This window comes from Pteropus medius, unplaced genomic scaffold (assembly GCF_902729225.1).
Source record: "Pteropus medius unplaced genomic scaffold, Ma_sr-lr_union100, whole genome shotgun sequence".
In the NCBI taxonomy this organism is placed as follows: Eukaryota; Metazoa; Chordata; class Mammalia; order Chiroptera; family Pteropodidae; genus Pteropus; species Pteropus medius.
In genome coordinates, this window is record NW_024349802.1 from 29,610,637 (window position 1) to 29,634,346 (window position 23,710).

General features: G+C 37.5%; 1 protein-coding gene across 1 annotated transcript in view; it reads left to right on the forward strand.

Annotated features, from left to right (window-relative positions):
• Positions 1–15,682, forward strand: part of EFHB (EF-hand domain family member B) — a 41,390-nt gene extending 25,708 nt beyond the window's left edge. The window contains exons 9-13 of the mRNA XM_039836782.1: positions 2,047–2,201; positions 7,900–8,107; positions 10,681–10,893; positions 12,270–12,451; positions 15,463–15,682. Of these exons, the coding sequence (XP_039692716.1) occupies positions 2,047–2,201; positions 7,900–8,107; positions 10,681–10,893; positions 12,270–12,451; positions 15,463–15,636 (932 nt within the window). The 3' untranslated portion in view covers positions 15,637–15,682. The remainder of the gene's footprint in view (positions 1–2,046; positions 2,202–7,899; positions 8,108–10,680; positions 10,894–12,269; positions 12,452–15,462) is intronic.
• Positions 15,683–23,710: the final 8,028 nt, after the last annotated feature.

Consider the following 23,710-nt stretch of genomic DNA (forward strand, 5'->3'; position numbering starts at 1 on the left):
AATTGAGAAATTTGAGAAAGCCCTGTCCTCTGCCATTACATAATTAAGAGCTGCTCTCTTCCCACCAGCCAATCAATTAATCAATCTATAAAGTGGCAGAAACTTACTGGTGTTTTATCTTTATTTCTAAACAATCTATACAGTAGACATCTAAAGGGAAAACTACATTAAAACTTATCAGGAGTGGGCTGTATATCAGTGAATTTCAAAATAAAGCCCCCCAGGGAGTTTATTAAATATGCAGTTTCCTGGGACCCATGCCCAGATACTTTGACTTTATATACAGTAAAGTTTAAGAACCACTACTGAAAATGTTTTAGCTAAAGTCCACTCACTGACGAAAATATTTATTTTTAGGTAAGCTTATGCAGCAGAATTTTTGAGCCTCTTTAACTGCCACATTAGGAGACTGTATTTGGGTCTGTTTTTAGAGGAACCGTTACCTGTTTAACGGATTCCTATTCTTTCAGGGCCAGGCCAGAAGAATGTGTCGACATATGTCTCTGTCACCTGGCAGTTAAACCTGCTGGGGTTGTGGTGGGAAAATGACATGTAGTTGGAAAAACAACTGTCAGGGGTTATCTTTAGGTATTAATGGAGAGGGAAGGCCTCTGAAGATAAAAAATATGCAATCAAGAGCCGTCATATGGAAGAGCGAGGACCTTTGTACAGAGTATTTACCCAAAGGGGTTATATCTGGGGAATGATTATGGAGGAGGAAAGGAGGTCATGCTAATTTGTCAAAAATCACCCCTAACTGTCTTGATTTCCTCTCCCAGGGCCTTACTTGTGTTTTGCTCACTTTGAGATGGTCTGATGGTAGCTGACTGCACTTCAGATGGCCTTGGTTTGAGGCACTTGCCCAGTTCCTGGAACCATCATTAGTTATGGGCTTCTCATCCATACTCAGGGTCTACCCTTAGAAACCAGGCTTTATCAGAGTGTGCATAATTAGCTTCTGATTTTTATAATAAGAAAGTTAGAGGTGCTATGAGTACTTATTAAAAGAGACCCTTGATACAGCCTAAAGTAGGGCCTTGTACAGAGTAAGTGTACATAGTAGTTGCTTTAAACTGCAGCTAATGTTGAGATTTAAATTAATCCATCCAGGGTATCACAGCCAGCTGCCAGCATGACCCAAGAAAGCAGGAAGGGAGGGATGTAGGACAGAGGAAAATGAACAGAAGCAGAAGGTCTCTTCTGGTGACATGCACCAAGCCACCATATCTGAGGCAGCATAGTCAATTCTCGTCTGATTTCTGTCAACGTCAACATCCAAAGAATGTTTTCCAAAAGAGAATGACAAAGAGTGGGTTTATAGGCAGAGTGTGTGTTTGTGCTTTCTTTGTGTTGTAATTCAGGGAAGATCTTTTAAGTCCTGAATGGTAAATGGAAGCACTGGCCACGGCTGGGGGATGCAGCAGGTGGATTGGAGCGGTCATTACTTCCAGATAACTGAGGGGGTTGTGGGTCAGGACTCTTAGTTAACGGAGCTGTGGATGGGGTAGTGGTGCTGGTAGTGGTAGAGGGGGAAGCAGGATTGAGAGATGGGGACTTGATCTGCAGACTGAAGGTAGGCTGGGAACTCATATTAGGTGAGAACGGGGAATTTGAGTGTAGTTTTGACAAGGGTTCCCAGAGGTTCTGTCAATTCTGAGGCACATGGAGTGCAATTAGCCCCAGCTTTCTGATCCTTGGAATTGTACGCGAATGTCTGCTAAGAGGCAGACAGGCCCTCACTATCCTAAAAAAGGACTTGACAGCACAGTGGAGCTGATGATTCTCCCACAAATTTATTTTTTCAATTTTTTTTTCATTTATCAGAGGCATCACATAAAACAGAAACATTAATTTTTATCAATTACTTTGTATGCTTTTTTATACACAAGATTTCCTGTCACGCTGTCTAATAGTATTGGAGTTAGGTGTGAGAGTTTTCATTCACAGAAATTGCTAGATCTCTCTCTTTCTCTGTATTTTTAGGTTGAGAATACTATTGACAAACTTTAAATTCAGATAAAAGACTTTTCTCCCCCTCTTCACTAGGAGCTGATGATCTCATCTATAATAGACTTCCGGGTGAATATCTTCGAGGCAAAGATAGACAGCGAGCCCTGATTGCGGCAGTTCGGCATCACTTGAAGAGAGTTAACTACCAAAACTTCGACACTTTGCTGGCAGCCTTCAGGCACTATGACAAGGCCAGTAGTGGAGCAGAGCTTTTAGGTCTATGCATGGGCTTACAGATACGGGCAGGTTGGTGTAGATCAGGGGTCAGCGAACTATGGCCTGTGGGTCAAATCCAGTCTACACCTATTTTTTGTAAATAGTTTTACATGCCCATTTGTTTTAAGTATTGTCTGTGGCTGCTTTTGTACTACAAATGCAGAGTGGTGCATCAGAGACTGAATGGCCTGCAAAACCTAAAATATATACCTTTTGGCTGTTGACAGAAAAAGTTTGCTGTCACTTTAATCAGTGGTTGTCAAAGTGTGGTTCTTGTACCACCATCGGCATCACTTGGGAATGTGTAACGCCCACCCCAGACGTACTGAATTAGGAACTCAGGGTTGGGGCCTAGCAGTTGTGTTTTAACAAACCCTTCAAGTGATTTGAATGCACATTCAAATTTGAGAGCCACTGTTATAGATTATTAAAATACAGTGTGCTGGGAGCAAATGGAGGGGAGCATCATGGGTCCCTAGGGAAGACTCCTGAAATAGAGACAATATATACCTAAATCTGGATATGTGCACATAGTACTGTCAGTCTAAGTCCAAGTCAAGCTTAGAATGTTTCTCCCTGGGGGAGCAGGGTACGGTTTCCGTTTTGAGGAGATCAATCATTTTTGAGCTACTCTAAATTTTATCCTTTGATAAAGTCAGATTAATCTAGAGCTGCATAATTACCTCACACCATTTTAGGCCATCACAGGATTGATTTTACCAAGCTGTATCACTTTTAGGAAATTATACTAAAGAGCACTATTATACAAACTGCTTGTGAAACATGGCACTTTTTTTGTTAGCATGTCGATGAGTCCGTTATTTATTTTTATCACATGCATTCTTTTTATTAAGAAACCCAGTCTTTCTACAGGAAATAACTGTGCTTCCTCTAAGTATCTGGTTTGTTTTCACCTCAGAAACAGCATGAATTTTATACTGATTGTAATACCTTTTTGACTTGGTCACCAGGAAGCTCAGAGTCAATTCATTGAAACACATATAGTTTGTGAACATGATCATATAGCATACATTTTGTGTGATCTTTTAATTTAGGTTTTATTTTCATTTTTTCCATCCTTATATTCTCTTTGCCCTGATTTCCTCACTTTTTTGGGTTCTGTTTAATTGTACTTATTTTTCTAGGCAGCCTCAGAACCCTTTTAGAATGAGACTAATATAAATAAATAAAGCTTATAAATAAATCAGTGATGTGATACATCATAATTTTGATATGAAAAGAAAAGAACAGAATAATTTTAGTTTATCTCAGAAGGAAAATATAATATTCTTTCCTCCAATGTTGAATACAGCTTTGAAAAAGTTATGCTTGATCTATCTTATCTTTAAAAAATCTAGGTCACTCATTGGCTAATTTATTTTATTTGTTTTTATTATTTATTTATTTGTTTGTTTGTTTTTAGATTATGGGCTAATGTACCCATGTTGTACTAAGGAATAAAAAGTGGGTTAATATTCTTATTTAAGTCTGTATTAATTATGTACGGAATAACACTAGTAGATTATCAATTACATATCTCACAAAACTGTGTTTAAAGAAAATGTAAGTATTTAACTGTTCCTCTGGTTTTTAATAGAGACCAATTGCTATTTATGGGTAATTTAAAAAGTGATTCTTCAGAATTAAAATATGTAAGCTAAAATAAGTACCTTTTAAACTTTACTCAAATCCAAGATCTTACAAAGATGATACCCAGGGAAATTTATATAGCAGTGGTATGAATAAAAAAACCTACCACATTACGTAGTGTTCAGCTTTTAAAAATTCTTCATTTTAAATGTAATTAAGGCAAGACGATCATCTTAATAGCTGTTGATTATCTTAGTGAATCACCAGGCACATTCCTTATGATAAAATTAAATTAAGCAAGGAGGAAATTACTGAAAATTATTTAATGCTGATATACCTTTTAAATAGTAAACTTTTAATATGCACAATGCAGTGCTCAGTGTCCTCGAGGAGCTGATTTTTATGAGAGGGTAATAAGATGTGAGTCTTCCTAATACAGCTGTAGGATAATTTTTGATTATTTGAATCTTATATTGTTGAACGCCCATTGAACTTAATGGAAAAATAAAACAGAACAAATAAACCGTGATTTTCTAAATGAATCTTCTTGGCTTGAAGATTAGTTCTGTTATTTATTGACACAATACATCGAACATCATTCCAGATAATGTGTAGACTTTCCATTTCAGGAACTTAAAATCTAGAGGGGAAAGAATGTATCGTGTGCCAGAATGGTCACAGCAGAGTCCTCAATTTTCAAAATTAGTCTATATAATTTCTACTCCTTTTGTTTTATTATCCAGGAAGCAGCCGAGATGGGGTGATTCATTTTAGGGGACAACTGCATTCAGTGACAAAAGTGCTTTTACTCTAAAATGTGTGAGCAGGAGCTGGTAAGGAAGATAGACAGTTTTTGAGAAGGCTGCAGTGATTGGGAGCAGGAAAGATTCATTAAATATCTTGCCTAACAGCTCATTGTTGAGTAGGTTTTATGCTATATGGCATACCACCATCAGACTGAATATAGTCTAGAAAGTAAAACGCATGATTCAGATTAATTTCATGGGCCATACTGTTGTAACCGGAGCTGGTTGCACTGCAGTAGCAATTCCATAACTTGACAATGTGTCAGCAGTGTTGATACCACAATGGCTCCGAAAAGGGGACATAGGTTTCATGTAGTTGGTCTGTCGGGAGCATGGGGGCAATGTCTTGTATGTGATGTGTCCCCCCACTCTCCCACGAGACAAATGAGTCAACTTTTGTCAGGAGTCACATTTGGCGCACAGTGGTAACCTCTGCCTCAGAAACGTAGAGTGCTTTACTTTGTGCCCTGTCTGTAATGGTTGGTGTGTTGCCGTGTCTGGTACATTGATGGACCCAGGTAGCAACGGTGACAATCTGAATGGTTCATTCTCAGCCAGAAGCTTGATTCCAGTCATTCCCATCAGAGAATGGACCCTTCTCATGGTCATCTGTATGAATTACCCAGATGTCTCAACCAGTAGCCACGATTTGCTTCCATAGTTTTCAGACTCAAAAAGAAGTGTCTTTAATCTTCTAGTCCGTAGTTTTCCAAGTAGCAAACCAAATAGGCAGACCCCTGGCAATAGTCCAAGTGTCAGTAAAACTATAACAGATTCATCAAAGGGAGTATTGGCCAGAGCCATGAGAATAGCCTTGAATTCAGCTCACCGAGTTGAGTGACTGTCTATATTTGGTCCTTCATAGCTTCCATTGGGGTTTGAAGCCACAGCAGCCCAGAGAAGACCGCTTGTTTTCAGGTTAGTGAACAAGGCCCAGGCACTTAAGGGAGCTTTTGTGAATTGAAGGTTTTATTGAGGCAATGGCTTTGCTTCAGGTGGCAAAGGTGAATAAAATTTTTCCAAAAGGATTGCTGCCCCTTTTCATGGAAAGCTGAGATGTTACTAGGGCCGTCTTGATTACACCATTGCCATTTCACAAACGAGACTCATTAGGCCCTTTCTACCTCGTTAATCATTGAGTCCAAGTTGGCTCACCTCAAAATGCTTATTAGATTGGAAAGTCACAAGGCCTCCATAGGTCAAGTGTTCAGTTTCAACAAGAGCTCAGTAACTGGCTAATAGCTGCTTTTCAAAAGGTATCTACCTGGTAACCAGGTTAGGGGGGCAATGAGTCTTAAAACTCAAGGGGCATCTCCAAATGGAGGTTGCCTCTCTTTTCCAGAGGTTCTAAGTGGCAAAATCATTAGTCATAGAGACTTGTGGCTCAAAGGGGTTTTGGGGTTGTGGGGCCCCAAAGCTACTAGCAATTCTCTACTAGCAATTCTCTATGTGTGGCTCTTCTTGATCATAAGTGCCCCTGGCACTTAAGAACATTCACAGTACAGGCATGTAAAAGTATGAATACCAATGACCCAGTTAGCGGTGGAAGTCACAGAAGTACTATATTGCTAGCTTTCCTTCTCTACTTCAAACAAACCCTGCCCAACCCCACTAGCTACACCCAGACCTCTCCTCCCCCTGCAAACTGAGTAAGATGATGACTTTGGCACCCATATCCATAAAAGTTTGCATCTCTGCCCTTCTGAGTTCCATAGCAGCCTTGGACAGATGCATGTGGCCCCCGATCCCCCTTAGGGACAGGGAAAACTTGGTCCCACATCTAGTCAACTTTCTTCTCAGAGCTGCTGAAGTTGGGGTATGGGGGTGGGGGAGAGATCAAGGGTGCAGAGGGAGAGAGTGGCTCTGCACCTGGTGAGTTAGAAATGTTTACTTTGAGTTTTGAGTGGTATGGTGGTGGCATGCAGTTCAAAGGAACCCCCAAAGTTTTCAGTCCACACAAATGAAAAAAACCACTGATGTTTTTAGTCCACACAAGGCCCTATATTGGGCAGCAAAGTCACTGTTATTGACGCTATTTCAGTTTTGAAGACCTCTTGATTCAACAGCCACAGCCCACATTGCTTTTTAGATAGGGCTGTGGGGTTTGCATTTTTGGTTGACTTGGGCTTACAGCAGAGGCTTTTATAAAGGAGTCTACTTTAAACCAGGGCATTTGTAGCTCCCAAGTCAAGATAATATGTTTTAAATTCTCGTTCTGTTTCAACATAAGGGTTAGGAACGTTTTCTAGGCCTACGGATTTGACTGCAGGAATTTAGAATTCAATGGGTCAGTTTCTCATTCTCCAGGGATCATCTTCATCAGCAGTGTAAATCCAATCCTGGGCATAAAAGTTGAATATTAGTCAAGGAGTCATTTGTGATTTACTTTGGGAGTTTGTACAAATTTCTTATACCAGCCAGGATTCACTGCGAAATTTTACTATCATCTCTGAGTGGATTTAAGGTTAGTTTGATAGACTGCAGGAGGGGCTGAATGTTAAGATGTCCTAGCTCTTTGCATTTTTCCTCAAGCATTGTGTGCTCTGTCCCCTCATCTCCGCCAAGTCAATCAGCCAGTTTCTGCCCAGAGCCTTCATAAATTTCCCACCTGTCACACTCGGGGGAGGTGCTCCCGTCTTTAACTATCGTCTGAAGGGGAGCTGAAACTTCCCCTTTGCCCCCTACCAGGGTGGACCTTAGTGCTAATTGTTGCAATGGGGGCTGAGTGACAAATTGGTAGCATGTCTCTCTTGCCCATAGGAGTGTTAATAACAAGCAGGCAACTGTCTTTGAATCTGTCTCCCTATACTTGGCCAGCAGCTACTTCCCTAATTTCTCCTCATTACCAGGTAATGGAGTGGGGGATCACTTACTACTGCCCAGTTGGGACACCAGGACACTCTGACAGCGTGGAACATTGCAGAGAGTTATCAAAAGTACACAATTTTGGTCAGATGAAAGGTCAAGCATGAATCATGGTTACATCTGCTTGAATACAGTGTACATAGCATAATTTAAAGAACAAATTATTAAAATAGAATGAATAAAGATTCTGAGCCACACCCTTCTCCAGCCAGGGCTGAGATTTCTGTGGACATATCAGGTGGACACAATGAGGACCAATCGTGCTTAATATTTGACTCCTCTTATATGAAAAATAAGACAAATTTGTTGAATTTATGTGATAGGACATTTTTTCTTAAATGAAATAATAGATGTTGCATACTCTGCTCTTGAAGACAATGCTCACTTCATTTTTTTTTTTCTTGTCTAACAGAAGGGAGATGGGGTGATAGATAAAGCTGAGCTTTGGGAAGCTTGTGATCAGGCCAACTTGCACTTAGATGAGAAGCTCCTGGACCAGCTCTTTGACTACTGTGATGTGGATAATGATGGGCTGATTAACTATCTAGAATTTGCAAATTTTCTTAACTGGAAAGATAAAATGCCTCTTAAAGAGTATGAAGAGAGGGTCATCATTAAAGGTATTTAATTTTTGAAGTTGTGTTAAATTCTTAAATGGATTTTTATATTTTCATTTTTTTCTAGGAGCACATCTCAACTTTAATATTATATATTTAAAAATAAGCACATATGTGTGTATTTATTTATTTGCTTGTTTATGCAATAACAAATGTTATCAAATTCTTTCCTATAATAAGAAATAACATTTGGTATTTCCAGAGAGAGGGAACTGGGTAGCTGAGGGATAGGATAGCAATGAGACTCACTTTTAGACCTATATATTTGTATCTTTTGATTTTGGAACCATGTGTTGTTACTCTGGAGAAAAAAATTAAAAGCAAAATAGTTTATACAGAAGCCCAAAATATGAAAGATGGTTCCCGAAAAAGCTTTTTGGAAACCATTGTCTTGGAGTAATTAGCTCCCCACTCCTAGGAAAAGTCAATGGTAAAATAGAATTTGACATAGAAAAATTTGTTTTAAATTTTGTAAAAAAAAAAAAGAAACATAATTCTTACCTTTATTTGAATATTTTCATGTTTACGTATTAGATTCCTGCATCAATAATCATATATAAATATACATATTTGTGTGTGCATAGGCATATATTTTAAACATAGCTAAAATCACAGTGAATGTACCATTTTTATTTGGTTTCCAAATTTAACTTTGAAATTTCTATGGAGTGAAGAGATACTTTTATGGTTTCTGTAAACTTCATTTTCAGTTCCCTCATGCTGATGTGTTATGAATTACTAAACCATTTCCTCACTCTTTGAAATTTAGGTTATTTCCAGACATTTTTAAAGTAATATGGGCAATGCCGTAATGATTATCTCTCAAAAAGCTTTCTGTTTCTAATTATATCTCATTTCTTATGAATGTTATTATTATCATCCCAGAAGTAACTCTCTTTATATATTTTCATCTTGCTTTACTGATTTTACCAATTTGCAACTTTATCGGCTAAGAAGGTTTTGCTCCAACTGTATTACCATTGAGTGTTATTTCAAACATTTTGTAATTTAGTTGGTATATAATGATGCATCATTTGCTTTAATTTTCAAATCTTGATTATTAGAGAGGATCGACTATTTAAAAAGGTTGTTTACATTTTTTTATTTCCTCTTGGAATATCTCTCTTCTAAAAAGTGAAGATATTACTGTTTTTACTTTTATTCCTTGGTATGCCGTTCTGCAAGGCCAAAACCAAATTTTGGGCTTTATTGATGATGTGAGACCCTACGAGTTTCTGGGACAACCTTTCTCATCTATCCACTAGGAAGGCAGTAGCATTTTCTTTAAAGAAACTTTTTATAGAAACAACTCTACCCCAATCTTCTCATAAATAGAGTGGTTCCCCCACCCCCGCCCTTGGCATACAGCTCATGAAGTAATGGGGGAAAAGCAGAAGCCTGTTTTCAAACCAGGCAGTTCTTCAAACTGTTCCTGGTTTTGGGGTCCCAACTTCATCAAGCCATATTTAGTGGAGTTCTCTTGAGGGTTATCTTCTAAGATAATGGCCAGTGGGTCAAAAGGGGCTCAGGAATTTTCTTATATAAAATTCTGTCTTACTATTGACTTCTGGAGGGAGGCTGTACTTACTCAAAGACAGTGGCTTTTGAACAGTTTTCTGAGGAACTATTTTTCATGCTTTGAACAGATTTCTGCTTTTATGGGGTGGGGGTGGTGCAAGTAGGGGATTAGAGGATCTGGAACACTGGACCTGAATGCTTTCATGGCAGCAGCTGGCAGGTGCTGAATGCGGGGGTGCAGACTTTAGAGAAGCGTGCCTTTTCTGGTTTGCTATAGTTCCTACTCCACTGTAATACTGGGGCACCATTTGCCTCTAACCCTTGCTTGGGTTTTCCCAGAACTAAGAGTTCTTCCGGAGATTGAAAGAGCACAGCGCCCTCTAGTGCTCTCTGTGGAGTTACCAGTTCTGTGAAAAACGTGTCAGGAATTTACTCCTTAATTTCAGAATTGACTCAGCAAAGCAAACCTGCAAAAGAGGTCAGAGTCTTGCAATTTCAGTTCTACTTTAGGGCTTTCTTTTATACACTGGTTTGAAGGGAGTTGTTTAGATATTTTCTTGAGCTCACGGTAAGTTCTCATCTCTCCAAATGTTACAATGCATGGGGCTCCCCACCATGATCAGATATGTGTGGAATTTACGACTCCAAATTTATCTTTTTCTATATCTCCCTAGGGCACAGTCCTAGGAACAACTGGTAATCCTGTAGTTCAAATTAAATATGAAAATAAACTCTATAAAAAAAGAGGAAAGAAAAAAATAGATCTACATTTTCATTTGCTCTTTCAGATTTAAAAAGCTTTAATCTAGAGAGAGTGGAGTGGCAAAAAGAAACATCAGACGAGGTTCCAATTTCCCGGTATATGACACTGGCCTGGACTTGCTCTTTCACAGTGGGATGGTGGCATCCGTGGAGGGTTTACACCAGCCCAGTCTCAGTTTCCACCAGCAAGAAGAGACTAAATGAGAAAACTGATTTTGTTGCAGATCTGCAAGTACCATGTAGTAACTATTTCCTTTATCAACCCCCCTCCCCCGCTCTTTCTTCTTTGCTTAAAGGTAGAAAACCAGATTGTGCAAACCCTGCTGAGTCTAATGTTGAAGCATCTGAACCAACTCTCCTGATAAAGCCTGAAGATATTGTCTTAAAAGAACCAGGAAGCTCAGAAAGAACTCCCCGGACACTTTTGAGACCAAGAGATAAAGTTTCTAGTCACTATAAGACAACTTCTTCTGAGATCAGTGCAGTTGTAGGGGCTGTTCCTTCTCCTTGTGAGTATGTCACATTATTTGTTGAGTTTTAAAAGGATCTGCAACCATAGAAGCAAAGTATCCTTTCTTTGTCCTGGCATTATCCCCAGCCTTTATCTTCATTAGACTGTAAGTTTCTCAAACCCTAAGACCTTTCATTCAGTTCTGTATCTAAGCATTCAGAGAGGTCTCAATAAGTGTAGGCTGAACCGAGTGACTGTTAATGAAGACCCAGGTAAAATGAGTCTCTCTATATTAATTAAATTGAAACCATAGATGAGAACATGGAATGGTATGCACTGTAGTAATTCAGACTTGACCGAGCTTTAGAAGACTTTTAAACCACATGATTCTTAGCTACAAACAGAGTTGCCTTTAAATATTTGAAGAACTCTTACAAAACAATTCTCAATATCTTCATTCTCCATCTAGGAGTTTGCAAGGGCTGTCATAACAAGTACCACATGGCTTAACTAAAAATCTATCATCTCACAGTTCTGGAGGTTAGAAGTCTGAGATGGAGATATTGGCAGGGTTGGTTCCTTCTGGGGGCTGTGAAGGAGACTCTCTTCCAGGCTCCTCTCCAAGCTTCTGGTGGTTTGCTGGTAATCTTTGGTGCTATTTGGCTTCTGCTGCATCACCCTGATCTCTGCCTTCGATCTCACATGTTCTTTTGTGTGTCTGCGGCCAAATATTTCCTTGTTATAAATAAGGACGCCAGTCATACTGGATTAGGGTCCTACTCCAGTATGATCTCATCTTGGTTAATTACATCTACGATGACCCTATTTCCCAATAAGGTCACATTCTAGGTACTAATGGTTAGGACTTTAACATATGCATCTGGGGAAGATACAGTTCAACCCATAACACCCCATATCTTGATATAAAGCATGATGAACGTTGGTTCTTTTGAAAGACTATTTTATGTTGGTCAAGATCACTTCCTTGGACTAAGGACATGATTTAGGATTTACATATTTTTCATAACTGGATTTTATAGACATGCTATACATTCTAGTATAATGAGATCTTGCTACCTCTTAGGATAGTGCTGTCTGATAGAAATATAACTGGAGTCATATGTATTTAAAAATTTTTAGTAGCCACATTAAGAAAAAGAAACAGGTGAAATTAATTTTAATAGTACATATATGTTTTATATATAATATATATCTCCAAAAATACTATCATTTCAATAAGTAATCACGATAAAATGATTAACTATTTCACATTTTTGGGGTACAAAATTTTTGAAATTCGGTGTATATTTCACATAGCACATCTCAGTTTAGACTTGCCACATTTCAAGTGGTCAAGAGCCACATGTGGCTGGTGGCTACTGTATATTGTACAGCTAAGTTACAGAATGTCTTCCCACTTCATTGATGTCCTAGGTTATCCCATCTATGGTGTTCCGACCATTCGGTCTGATATTCCTGCCCCCAGAATTCGCCGCATCAGTGATAGAACTAATTATGGTGAAGAGGGCAATGCCTATTCATTACTGCATCCTACCATCTTTAGCCAGAAAGGAGTGTTTGAAAGAGACTTCTTCAAGACCAGATCAAAAAAAGAGGTACAGCATATTGTTTCAAAAGGGTTGAAAGAAATATCAACTTTACATGAACACACAAACATAGGAATGTTTATCAACAACTACTTAATTTTAGACATTTTAAGACTTAAGCTTTTATATTAGTCATCAAAAGTCATCAAGATCCTTCACTATAGGGTTCTTGAGGAAAATGTTCAGTTTAGTTGTGACATTTTGGTACAATTCCTGAAGTAATATTTACCCTATGATAGGAAGCATTCCTTTCATGTCATAGATTTACCATAACCTCTGTAAAAAAACCAGAAAAATGTTTTCCTAAGACACTCAACACTATTCTTAGAAAAAGTAAAAACGATCAATCCCTTCCTTGCATAAGTATCCTTATGGTGTTAGGTCTCCAGGACCAGAGAGTAAGCATGAGGAAGGCCACTGTGCCACACTCCTTATGTACTACTATCATATGTCGCAGATTATTTGTAACACGCAGTGATATAAAATATTCTGTCTTGTACTATGTGTCAGGCCCATGTATCTTTTTTTTTTTTTTTTCTTCAGGAAATATGGTCCTCATATCCCAGGTGATTTTCTTCCTAGGTGGGTTATAAAGCAGGGCAACCAGTTAGCCACTGCTGTTCTGAGGGCCATGAATTAATTGCAGTGCTTGGTCAGACCAGTCTGTCTAGATATTTACTTACGATCTAGGGAGCAATTGCTTCTTCAGAACTTTCATATCTGGAGCTAGAAATGAGTGAGTAGACATATGATGCTTTCTGGGATTTCAGATGAAGGGTTGATGGCTTGAAAACTTACTAAATACAAACTTAATAACAGATTCCTTCCAGTGAGGCATTCTGCTGAGGTGAGGGAGAGAGGAAGGGAGAAACTCCGAGGACCATACCTGCTGGCTGGTTCCAAAGAAGGAACCCAGGATTTTCCCTAGAGGGTCAGAGAAGAGACTCCCAGACTCTGTTTTCACTTCCATTAATCACTCCAAAGGGCTTGTGAAATAGAAGTTCTGGGTTGCCACCAGTTCCTTAGCCCCCCAAATCTCCTGCTTGTTTCATGATGCCTAAAATTCTTTTAACTAGGAAGTTATCCTTTATCTCACAATTCTAGATAAAAAGTAAGTATCCTTAAACCTGGTTGGAGTAATAATGTTAACCTGAGAATTGATATGGGTTTCTGTAAAAGTATTGTATAAGCTAATCAATACACTGTGATGGAATGCTGAACTAGTTGGGGTGGGGGGTACCTCCTGAGGAGTGGGAAAGAAGGAAGAGAAATGCCCAAGACTGACTTGTACCACTTCATAAGTCCATTCTGCAGGGCATTATTTACCTGCCACTGGGTGGGGGAAAAATAGCAGGTATGCATAGGGACATTGAAGTGTTTTTGCTATATAGCTGCAGCTGCTGGAAGAAGCATTGTTCTGAATTTCAAGTGTATTTGGTTATACAAATTTCCCACAAGGGCATGTCATTTCTAGGAGACCTTTTAATTGGTGTTAAGATTCTATTTAATAGGTATATTCTGCAACTCTTCTATTTCTTTGGCTTTCCTATTCACTGTCTAACCTTTCATTTCCTCTTTTCTTTTATTCTATGTGTCATAGTAATTGTTTTTCCTTTTTTAAATTCAGTTTCATTTTTATCGAAATCTTTTATAACCTCTACTAATTCTAATATTTCTTTTCACTACTAGTTCTTATCTTCCCTTTTTAAAATACTTTCCCTGGGACTTGAGAAGCATGTTTTCTCTTTCTCTTCATTTCTTTTACTAATTATCATTGCAGGGAGATTATTAATAACCAAAGCTTGCTAGTTTTCAATATGCTCAGATTTTAGTCTGCTCAGTTGTTTGTGTGTGCACAGTTTTTCTAGAAATTGCACACTCACACTATTAAAGTTTACAGCAGACCAGTAAGAGACATTTTTATGAACGTTCCTATTTTAAAGAAGAGAAACTAATATTGAGTGGGTTTACATGACGTACATAGGTCATAGTGGTAAGAAGTAACTGAAACGGAACTCAAATTTAGCAAGTATTCTATCTTTAACTCTTTCTGTTTGAATTTGGCTGCCTCCCTATAAAATAACCAGACACACTTAGAGTTGAAAGTAATTTTATATATTGGCTAGAATAATCGAACATCTCGTATTCATATTAACAAAATTATTCCTGAGATGAAAGTACTGGCATTTTTATTTTATTTATTTATTTATTTATTTATTTATTTATTTATTTATTTATTTATTGGTGACATTGGTTAATGAAATCCAATGTTTTAACTGTACCCTTTAACAATAAGGCATACATATATTTACACTGTGTGCTCACCTCCCATAGTTAGATTTCTTTCTGTCACCGTATATTTGACCCCCTTTACCCTGTCTACCTCCCCCCACCTCCTCCATCCCCTACTCTCTGGTAACTGCTAGTCTATAGTCCATGTCCACGAGTCTCTGTTTGTTTGTCTTGTTCATTTGTTGCTTTTAGATTTACATCCCACATATAAGTGATATCATGTGATTTTCAAATTTTTTTGTCTGGCTTATTTCACTTAGCATGATTATCTCGAGGTTCATTCATGTTGTGGCAAATGGCAGTATTTCATCTCTTCTTATGGCTGAGTAATATTCCACTCTATATATGTACCACAGCTTCTTTAGTCAGTCATCTATCTTAGGACACTTCGGTTGCTTCCATGTTCTGGCCACTGTGAATAATGCTGCTATGAACATCGGTGTGCAAATATTTTTTCAGATATGGGTTTTCAAGTCTTTGGGGTAAATACCCAGTAGAGGGATTGCTGGATCATATGGTAGATCAATTCTTAGTTTTTTGAGGGAAAGTACTGAATTATGATATTTGCTTATTATTTGTAATAAGCATATACACACACAAATGCACGTCTTTGACACGCACGCTTTCTTTTTGGATAAATATCCATAGTCTTAGATGTTCCAAACATATTTTAAAAATACAAATTTATAAATGTAAAATCTTGGTCTAATTTTCAATTTTTTCCCTAGATTTCAGAGATATTATGTAACATTGGTGTCAAACTTTCTGATGAAGAATTTGAAAATGTATGGAATCTTGCCTCAAAAAAACATCACAGAGGAGAAGTTTGTGTCGAAAACATTAGAAATGTTCTAGATGAGCTACATCATGCAGACCGGATCAAGTGTAAAACAAACATGTGATATTTTTGGTGTTGATTCATTTAAATAAAAGAATTGTTAAATCTGTGTTCATGTAAAATGTTCAAGCCATTCTTCTTTTAGCTATTGTCATAATTCAGCAATCACTGTGGTAGGACTCATATACATGTCTGTATGTGTTGCTAATAAATTAGATCTCAGATTTTAAAATTTATTTTATTGTTTTTTATAAAGCACCAAAGAACTTGACTGTACTCAGAGAATTAACCTTTAACCTCACCAAAGTCATAGTTCAGAATGATATTAGAAGTTTGTAATGTTTAGTATGCCTAAGAATTCCATGCATTTTAGTTGGTTGTCTGAAATGCAAAGTCTGGCTTGTGATGCTAGGTTCATAAAATTTTACCTTCCATATTTTGTTAATTTTCTCTTTATGCATCACTATGACAACTTAAACTTAGAGGGCTTTTAGTTTCTATGAGTACTTAAAGAAAACAATCACAAGTTGCAGAATTTAGGGAACAAAAACTTGAGTTTTAAGAAAAATAATGAGATATTCATTTTTAATATCTTTCTATAGACAGAAAAGCATATTGTCCTTGAAGAATTTGGGGAGGACACAACTGACTCACCATTAGATGTATCTTCAGAGAGTTGTTAGTGGCAAATTGTACTGAATTATTCCTTCCCTCATGCCTTGGCTCTTTGTTATACAAATGTAATGCCTGGCCTGGATGAGGTAGGGATAGTGGGGTGTGTGACCCCAGCACGATGAGTTTTCTCTATATCTCAAAAGAGTACCAGTGTGTGTTAAATCCACTACTGAAGCTTTGTTGGTAATATAACTTGATTAATTGAATGATCAGTATTGAATAGTCTATCAATATTTCTCTGCGATAGACCTTGACCATTGGTTGTTTATTGTTTATTAGTATGAGAAACTACTGTTTAACTTAGATACTGTGGTTGTACTGTAGTATACCATTACTTTTACAAAAAAGAGAGACCTAAGGTTTAAAAAATGGCTTTGCTCAATTTCTAGAAAAATAATTTTATAATATATTTATTATATAGGTAATTTATATTTATGTTAAAAATTTTAACTATTTTGAAATAATTTTGGACTTGGAGAAGATTTGCAGAAGTAGTATAAAGAATTATACAGTGGTGTGTCGGAGCCTGCTCTTAACGGTTTACTCAAGTTAATTGTGAGCATTTCTTTCCAGCACTGCATCCGGTGACCCCACCTTGGACCCTGAAATCAACTATAGTGGGATTATTTACACTAAGGAAACCAACAGATGCTATAAATCAGGGTTCCAACCACCCCCCCCAATAGTTAAAGATTTACAGGCACATTCATATCTATCTATTTGTCTATCTATCCATCTATCCATCCATCCATCCATCCATCCATCCATCCATCCACTGACAAAGACAGACTCCTTGACCAAACTTTAATCAGGCTCCTCTGAGCCCTTTTCTCAACTAGGACTTGACCTTGGGCTTCTGTGTCCATCCTTACCAAGCCTACATTGCCCACTTTTAGCAAGAATCCTCCTGTCTAGAGAGAATCTCCTCACCCTTGATATCTGACTACCCTCCATACCTGATTAAATCACTCATCCCCCATCTTTGATGTATAAAAGCTTGGCCTACTTTTAGCAAGAACTCCTGTTAAATCAGTTTAGCAAGAATTCCTCCTACCCTTGATGTCTCTTCTTAATAATTTTCCATGCTCTGGCCTCCCCTAACCTGATCCTTGGCTATAAATCCCCACTTTACCTTGTATTCAGAATTAAGCCCAGTTCTATAGTGAGGTCTCTCTTTCCCTATTCAACAACTATTCAACAGTTCTTAAATAAAATCTGTGTTTTACTGCTTTAACCATAATCCGACTCTGTCTTCTTTAACTCTATCCATCTATCTGTCCATCTGTTCGTCTGTCCGTCCATTCGTTTGTCCGTCCGTCCATCCATTCTTGTGACTAACCATTGCTTACCTGAACTTTGGTTAACTGACCTTTTGAGTAGAATCCTGTTCTCTGAATGGAATGGCCAAGAAAAGTGCTTCCCCATTTGCAACAGTAGGGGACACCCTAGCATTTCCAAACTTAGCAATGAGCCTTAAGCCACAACGCAGAATAGCTGCAGCCGGCTCATTAATACTTTCAGAAAAAAGGAGAACGTTAAGTTGGAGGGAGGAGATGTTTACCACTGCACGTTCTAAAATCCAGGGTGATCCATTCAGTTTCTTCTTTTTTTATTTAGTGGCAGTAATTAAGCTGGAAAGGAATATTTAAAATAGTAAGCTAAAGGAGAGATTTGTTTGGATTACAAATTGTCAACTTGTTGAAACAAGAAAAACAGTGTGAAATATTTAAGTGAGATATAAATAAATATCTAAATACATCACCATATTCTCACCTAAGTCATCTTTCTATAGTGTTCAGGATAGTCTTGTTAATAGTAAAATACATTAAACCCATAAAAACTTTAAAAAGCCACTGTTTTCTAGCCTAGGCAAATAAATTTAATACACTGTCTTCACAGGATAGCTAACAAACCGAGAAACTTGTTGAAAATATGTGGACCAATAAAAGGTAATTTTGTTTTATGTAATAATCACTTATGAAAACTCACTGAGGCTTGATGTGAAGAGGTGGGCTAGTTATAAACTAACAATGAGAATAGACTTGAAGGGCATTTCTTCTACTATGAAACATTTACAATAATAACCTTGTAAAAAATAATGGATCTATTTAAAGCTCATTTATTTCCCAGCTAAATGGCAATTTCCCATCACTCAAAATGCTAATACTTCCTCCTGAAACTCTAGGGATAATTCAATTCATGTGTGTTCGTTAAAAAAAAATCTGGTTAAAATAATCAGGTGATTCTGTTTTAATAATATCTGTCCTGCCAGTAATGAGACAGTCTCAGGTGTGAATAAATATATCAACAAACAGATTTTCTTTAAAGCACACAGGGTCTCATATCATTTCCAAATTAGCCAATTAGTATGATGCTATTGGAAGAGCTAATTAAAAAGTGCATTTAGACACAGAAATGTTCCCTGAGAGTAGTCTGGAGCACATAGTCCTTATTCCGCCTGTAATTACTCTGCCTGAATTTTCACTCTGTAGATAGAAGTGAACACACCTTCACCGGGGCAGAGGAAAAGCCTTCTTCTTTCTCCTGGAGTGAGCTCATGTATATCAATACTTTGAACTGATCAATACACGCATCTTTAAAAAAGGCATGACCCATCCCAATTCTCTTAAACTGTTAGAGGGGTGGTTAACAAGTAGAGAATTTAGATTAAGACTGAGAATGTCTTTGTCCAGAGAGTCAGCCTATAGTTTGTTCTGTTAGAAATGTTTTCACAGTGAGAATCCTTGGTAAGTTTATCAACTTTTGTAGTAAATAAATCTATCACAAAAACTGAATTCTTGAGACTTATAGGTAGGAAAATTTTGCTGGGGGTGGTTTGGGGAAAGGGGATGAATAAGCAAGTTAATATTCGATAGCCACTAGGCTAGTAACTTTTTAACTTTAATGCATACAAAAATCACCCATAGATCTTGTTAAAATGCAGATTCTTATTCAGTAGGTTGTGATGGGGTCTGAGATTCTGAATATTTAAAGCTTCTAAGTGATACAGTGCTGCTGGTTAAGAATCACATTTGAGTGACAAAGCTTTAAGGTCTCTGGCAATTCTGTGACTATACATTATGCAGATCCGCTCTCAATTATTCACCCTCCTGGTTTATATAAATCTTTTACTATTTACACTCCTGCTCATTGCACATGTTCTCTCTCTTTTGGTAACATTCACTTTACTTTTAAAAGTAAACTTTTAATTTTAGAACAGTTTTAGGTTTACAGAAAAATTATGAAGATGGTCACCCATTCCCAGTTTACCCTATTATTAACTTCTTATGTTAGTAAGGTGCATTAGTAACAACTAATAAACTAATAATCACACATAATTATTAGCTAAACATCATACTTTATTAAAATTTCCTCAGCTTTCACCTAATGTCCTTTTTCTGTCCCAGGATTCCATCCAGGATACCACATTACATTTAGTTGTCATGTCTCTTTAGGCTTCTCTTGACATTTTTGAGGAGTGTTAGTCAGGTTTTTTGTAGAATGTCCTTCAACTGGGATTTGTCTGATTTTTTCCTCATGATTAGACTCCTGGTATGTGTTTTTTGGAGAAGACCACCCAGGTAAGGTTCCATTCTCATCACATCACATCACATCAATGAAGGGAACATACTATCAACATCATTCATCACTTTGGACGTTAACCTTGATCACCTAGATGAAGTAGTGTTTGTCAAGTTCCTCCACTGTCAATTTATTCTTTTTTCTCCCTTCTCAGATGGTCTTCAATGGAAGGAAGTCACTTTTGCAGCCCACACTTACGTGGGAAGTTAGGTTCTACTTCTTTGAAGGTGGAGTATCCACATAAATTGTTTGCAATTCTTCTGCGTGGGAAATTTGTCTATTTTCCCCTTACATGTTTATTAGTTATACATATTTATTCTATACTTTGGACTATAACTCCATATTAATTTTCCCAGTGTTTTAGTTTGTTTGCCTTTTATCACTGTTTTTCACTTTCTGGCACTACAAGAAGCTCCAGGTGCATATTGTAATTTTCTGCCCCAGTCATAGAATTAACCATTTTTCCAAGATGCCCTAACCAGTTCTTTTAGTAGAAAATAGTACTGGAAACCAAATTCCAGGCACAAAGTGTGCTAGTTGCTACCAGGGTGTCTTTGCTTTTCTGCCTTCTCAGCTGATAGAGCAAGCAAATATACATGTGTATATTAACCTGTGTATCTACACATATTTACAAATATTTCTGTTTAAATATCTATCTACATTAAAATAAACAAATTTATCTTTTTATTTTTAAAGATTTTTATTAAAATATAGCTAACATACAATATTACATTAGTTTCAGGTGTACGCCATAGTTATTTAACATTTACATACCTAAAGAAGTGATCATCATAAGTCCAGCAACCATCTGACACTGAACGATGCTATCACTATATGATTGACTATGTTCCCTATGCTGTACACCACATCCCCATGACTTATTTGAAACTAAACATGAATTTATATTGATGTCCTTCCTCCTTCCTTGCCTCCTTCCTTTCTTTCTTTTCTTTTTTCTTTTCTCCTTCCCTCCTTCCCTCTCTTCCTCCCTTTCTTTCTTTTTCTTCATGTATTCTTGCAGAAATTTGCCTTTCCTTCATCAAATGATTGGGTCTAATTCCTCTTTTACTGAATATTCTATGTCTCAATGGTAACCAATAGAATGCAGAAGTTACGTTGCATGACTTCTGGGTCTAGATCAGAAAAGATGAAACGTCCTTCACCTAGCTCGTTGAAACACTCATACTGGAGGCCTATGTTGCTCTGCAGGTTGTCCAACTGCCTTGAAGTCACCATGTTATGAAGAAGCCCAAATTATCCCATGTGGGGAGTCCACATGGGGAAGCCCTGAAACTATTCACAGAGAGAGATGTCTAGCCAGCTCCCATCTGCTCCTACTGACCTTACTCTATCCCAGCCTCCTTCCAGGTCCAGTCACCATATGAGCATAACTGCTTGAGAGATCTTGAGCTAGAACTGCCCAACAGAACCAGTCTCAAATTCCTGACCCCCCAAAACTATGAGATAATAAAATTACTTTTTAATTTAATTTAACTTAATTTTATTTATGTTTATTTGTTATATTTTACACCATTTATATTTTTTTTTAGCATTTTGTTGTGAAGAAATAGCAACTGAAATGGCTGTTTAGTAAAAAAAAAAAAAAACAGGGACTAAAAGTGTCCTTTCTACTGACCCACTGATGTGGCAAGAAACCTCCCTGTCTGTGACTCTGGACAAATCGTTTCTTTTGGGAAATCAAAGTCATCAGAGGGCTCTCTCTTTCTGAGATTGTGAGCTATGAAAACCATTTACATATGGATTGCTGGTGACCTCCCCCACCCCTACCCCCATCACATTGCCTTTCAGAAAATAAAGCTAACATGGAATCAAATAGAGCCAAGAGATGGAAGATGGAAGGAGAGAGTACTGAATATTATTTGAGTACCTAGATCCAACTATGCCTGAATTTATACTTATATAAGTTAATATGTTTTGGTTTTTGCTTCAGTTTGTCTGAGTTGAGTTTTTGTTACTTCTAACAAAAGGATCCTGACTATTACAACTCTATTCTTCCAGACCAGTTCATACTCAAAGAGGTAAGAAGTGGAAACAAGATGGCCTTTGAGGTAGACTCTCAGACCAGTGGCTTGAATGCATCGTGCCTCTGGTATTCATGCTCTCCATGGTCCCTGCCCGCACTGAATCTGGGTTTGACCATATGATTATCTGGTAAGTGTTAGTGTTCTGGGGTTGTTTTTCTTGCAAGGCTCCCTTCTGGAACCCAGCTGCTGAATGGAAGTCCAGGATACTCTGTTGCACAGAGGGGTCGCATGGAGAATGCCTAGAAAATGAGATACGGCATGATGAGATAGACCATGTGGAAGAAGACTTAGGCATCTCAGCCTGGCTCCTAGCTGAATGTAGACTCACAAATGATCCAGCCATACCATATGGAGCAGAAAAACTGCCCAGCTGAACTCAGTCACCTTACAGAATCATGAGAAATAATAGATCATTATTGTTTTAGCCAACTAAGTTTTGGGGTAGATCATTAGGCAGCAGAAGTTAACTGAAAAAGCCAAGTATCGAAATATCCAGTAAGAGCAGATCTTAAACAGTTACCCAAGACAGAGTGTCAGTGATATTCACTCATTAATTCATTCATTAATTCATTCATTCATCTAATGCAGCACTTAATGAATGTCTACTATGTACTGGTCAATAAAAAATTATAAAAGGCCTAGTAAAAAAAGCTCTAAGTGGCAAGAAAATGTACACAATCATTATGGAAATAAGGAACTTTTCTTTAGAACTTGACATTTATCTTTCAGATCTAAAACAGTCTTGACTGTGAAGGAAATTACTTCTGACTAATCAACAACAGCCAAAATCTCCAGCATATAAAGGGAGCTAGGAGCTATGTTTTAGGGTCACATCCTCCCAAGATGTATCACAATTACCTGTATTTGTGGACAGATGGATTATTTCAAGGTTTAAAGAAAATATATTTTCACTGCAGCCAGAAGCCAGTCATTATTTTTCTGCTTTGAAATCCATTCCTTTACTGGAGGCATCTGACTACCTAGATTCAAATTTTACATCCATTTACTTGTAGATTTATGACCTTGGGGGCAAGTATTAACCATTGCAAGCTATGATATCCTCATTTGGTAAAAGGCATAATAGCATATGCCTTGTGTAGTAAGCCCTAAACAAATTATTATCCTAAATGATTTCTGGATCACCAACTCTGTCTTAAGAAATCCATTTGTTTTTCTTTATCTGAAATAAAATAGTGGTAATCTTTACTTTCCAAGAAGCAAAAACCAGTGAATAGATTCTTTTTAGTATTTAATTTTTTCCTTTCTTTTTACTCCATGCTTGGTAAAGTGAAGATTTTAGTAAAATGTTAACCTTGAGAAAATATATTAATGTATTAAACAATTTTATACCCACAAACATTACTTATTACATGATATCTGAAGGAGTAAAATATCTGAATACGCTTAATTTTATAATGAAATGGGGAAGCAGGGAGAAATAATTGGGCTTATTTTTTCTTTTTTGGAACAATGTGTAAAGGTGCGGTAATTGACAAAGGAGAGGACTCTGTTTTCAAAGGACTCAGGTTTGAGGAGTGAATAGTAAATTCTAGCCAAGCTGGGAAGCTTTGGGAGGTCTTAATTTGCAGAAAGCAGAAAGGCTTCAAGTACCAAAAACATGGTAATCCTGTCCTCAGTTTAGGTTTTGATGTTGCCACAGTTCTGCTCTGCTTTAACCTCCTGATCTGGTCAATTTGTACCCTCATGTTGGAGCATCTGAGGAGGATATGGCACATATTATTCAGAAAGCTCTGTGATATCCTTTGCATTTGAATTAACTGACAATGATAATTCTAACAAAGAACTGCATAAAATAGCTTAAAGCCTGTATGAGCT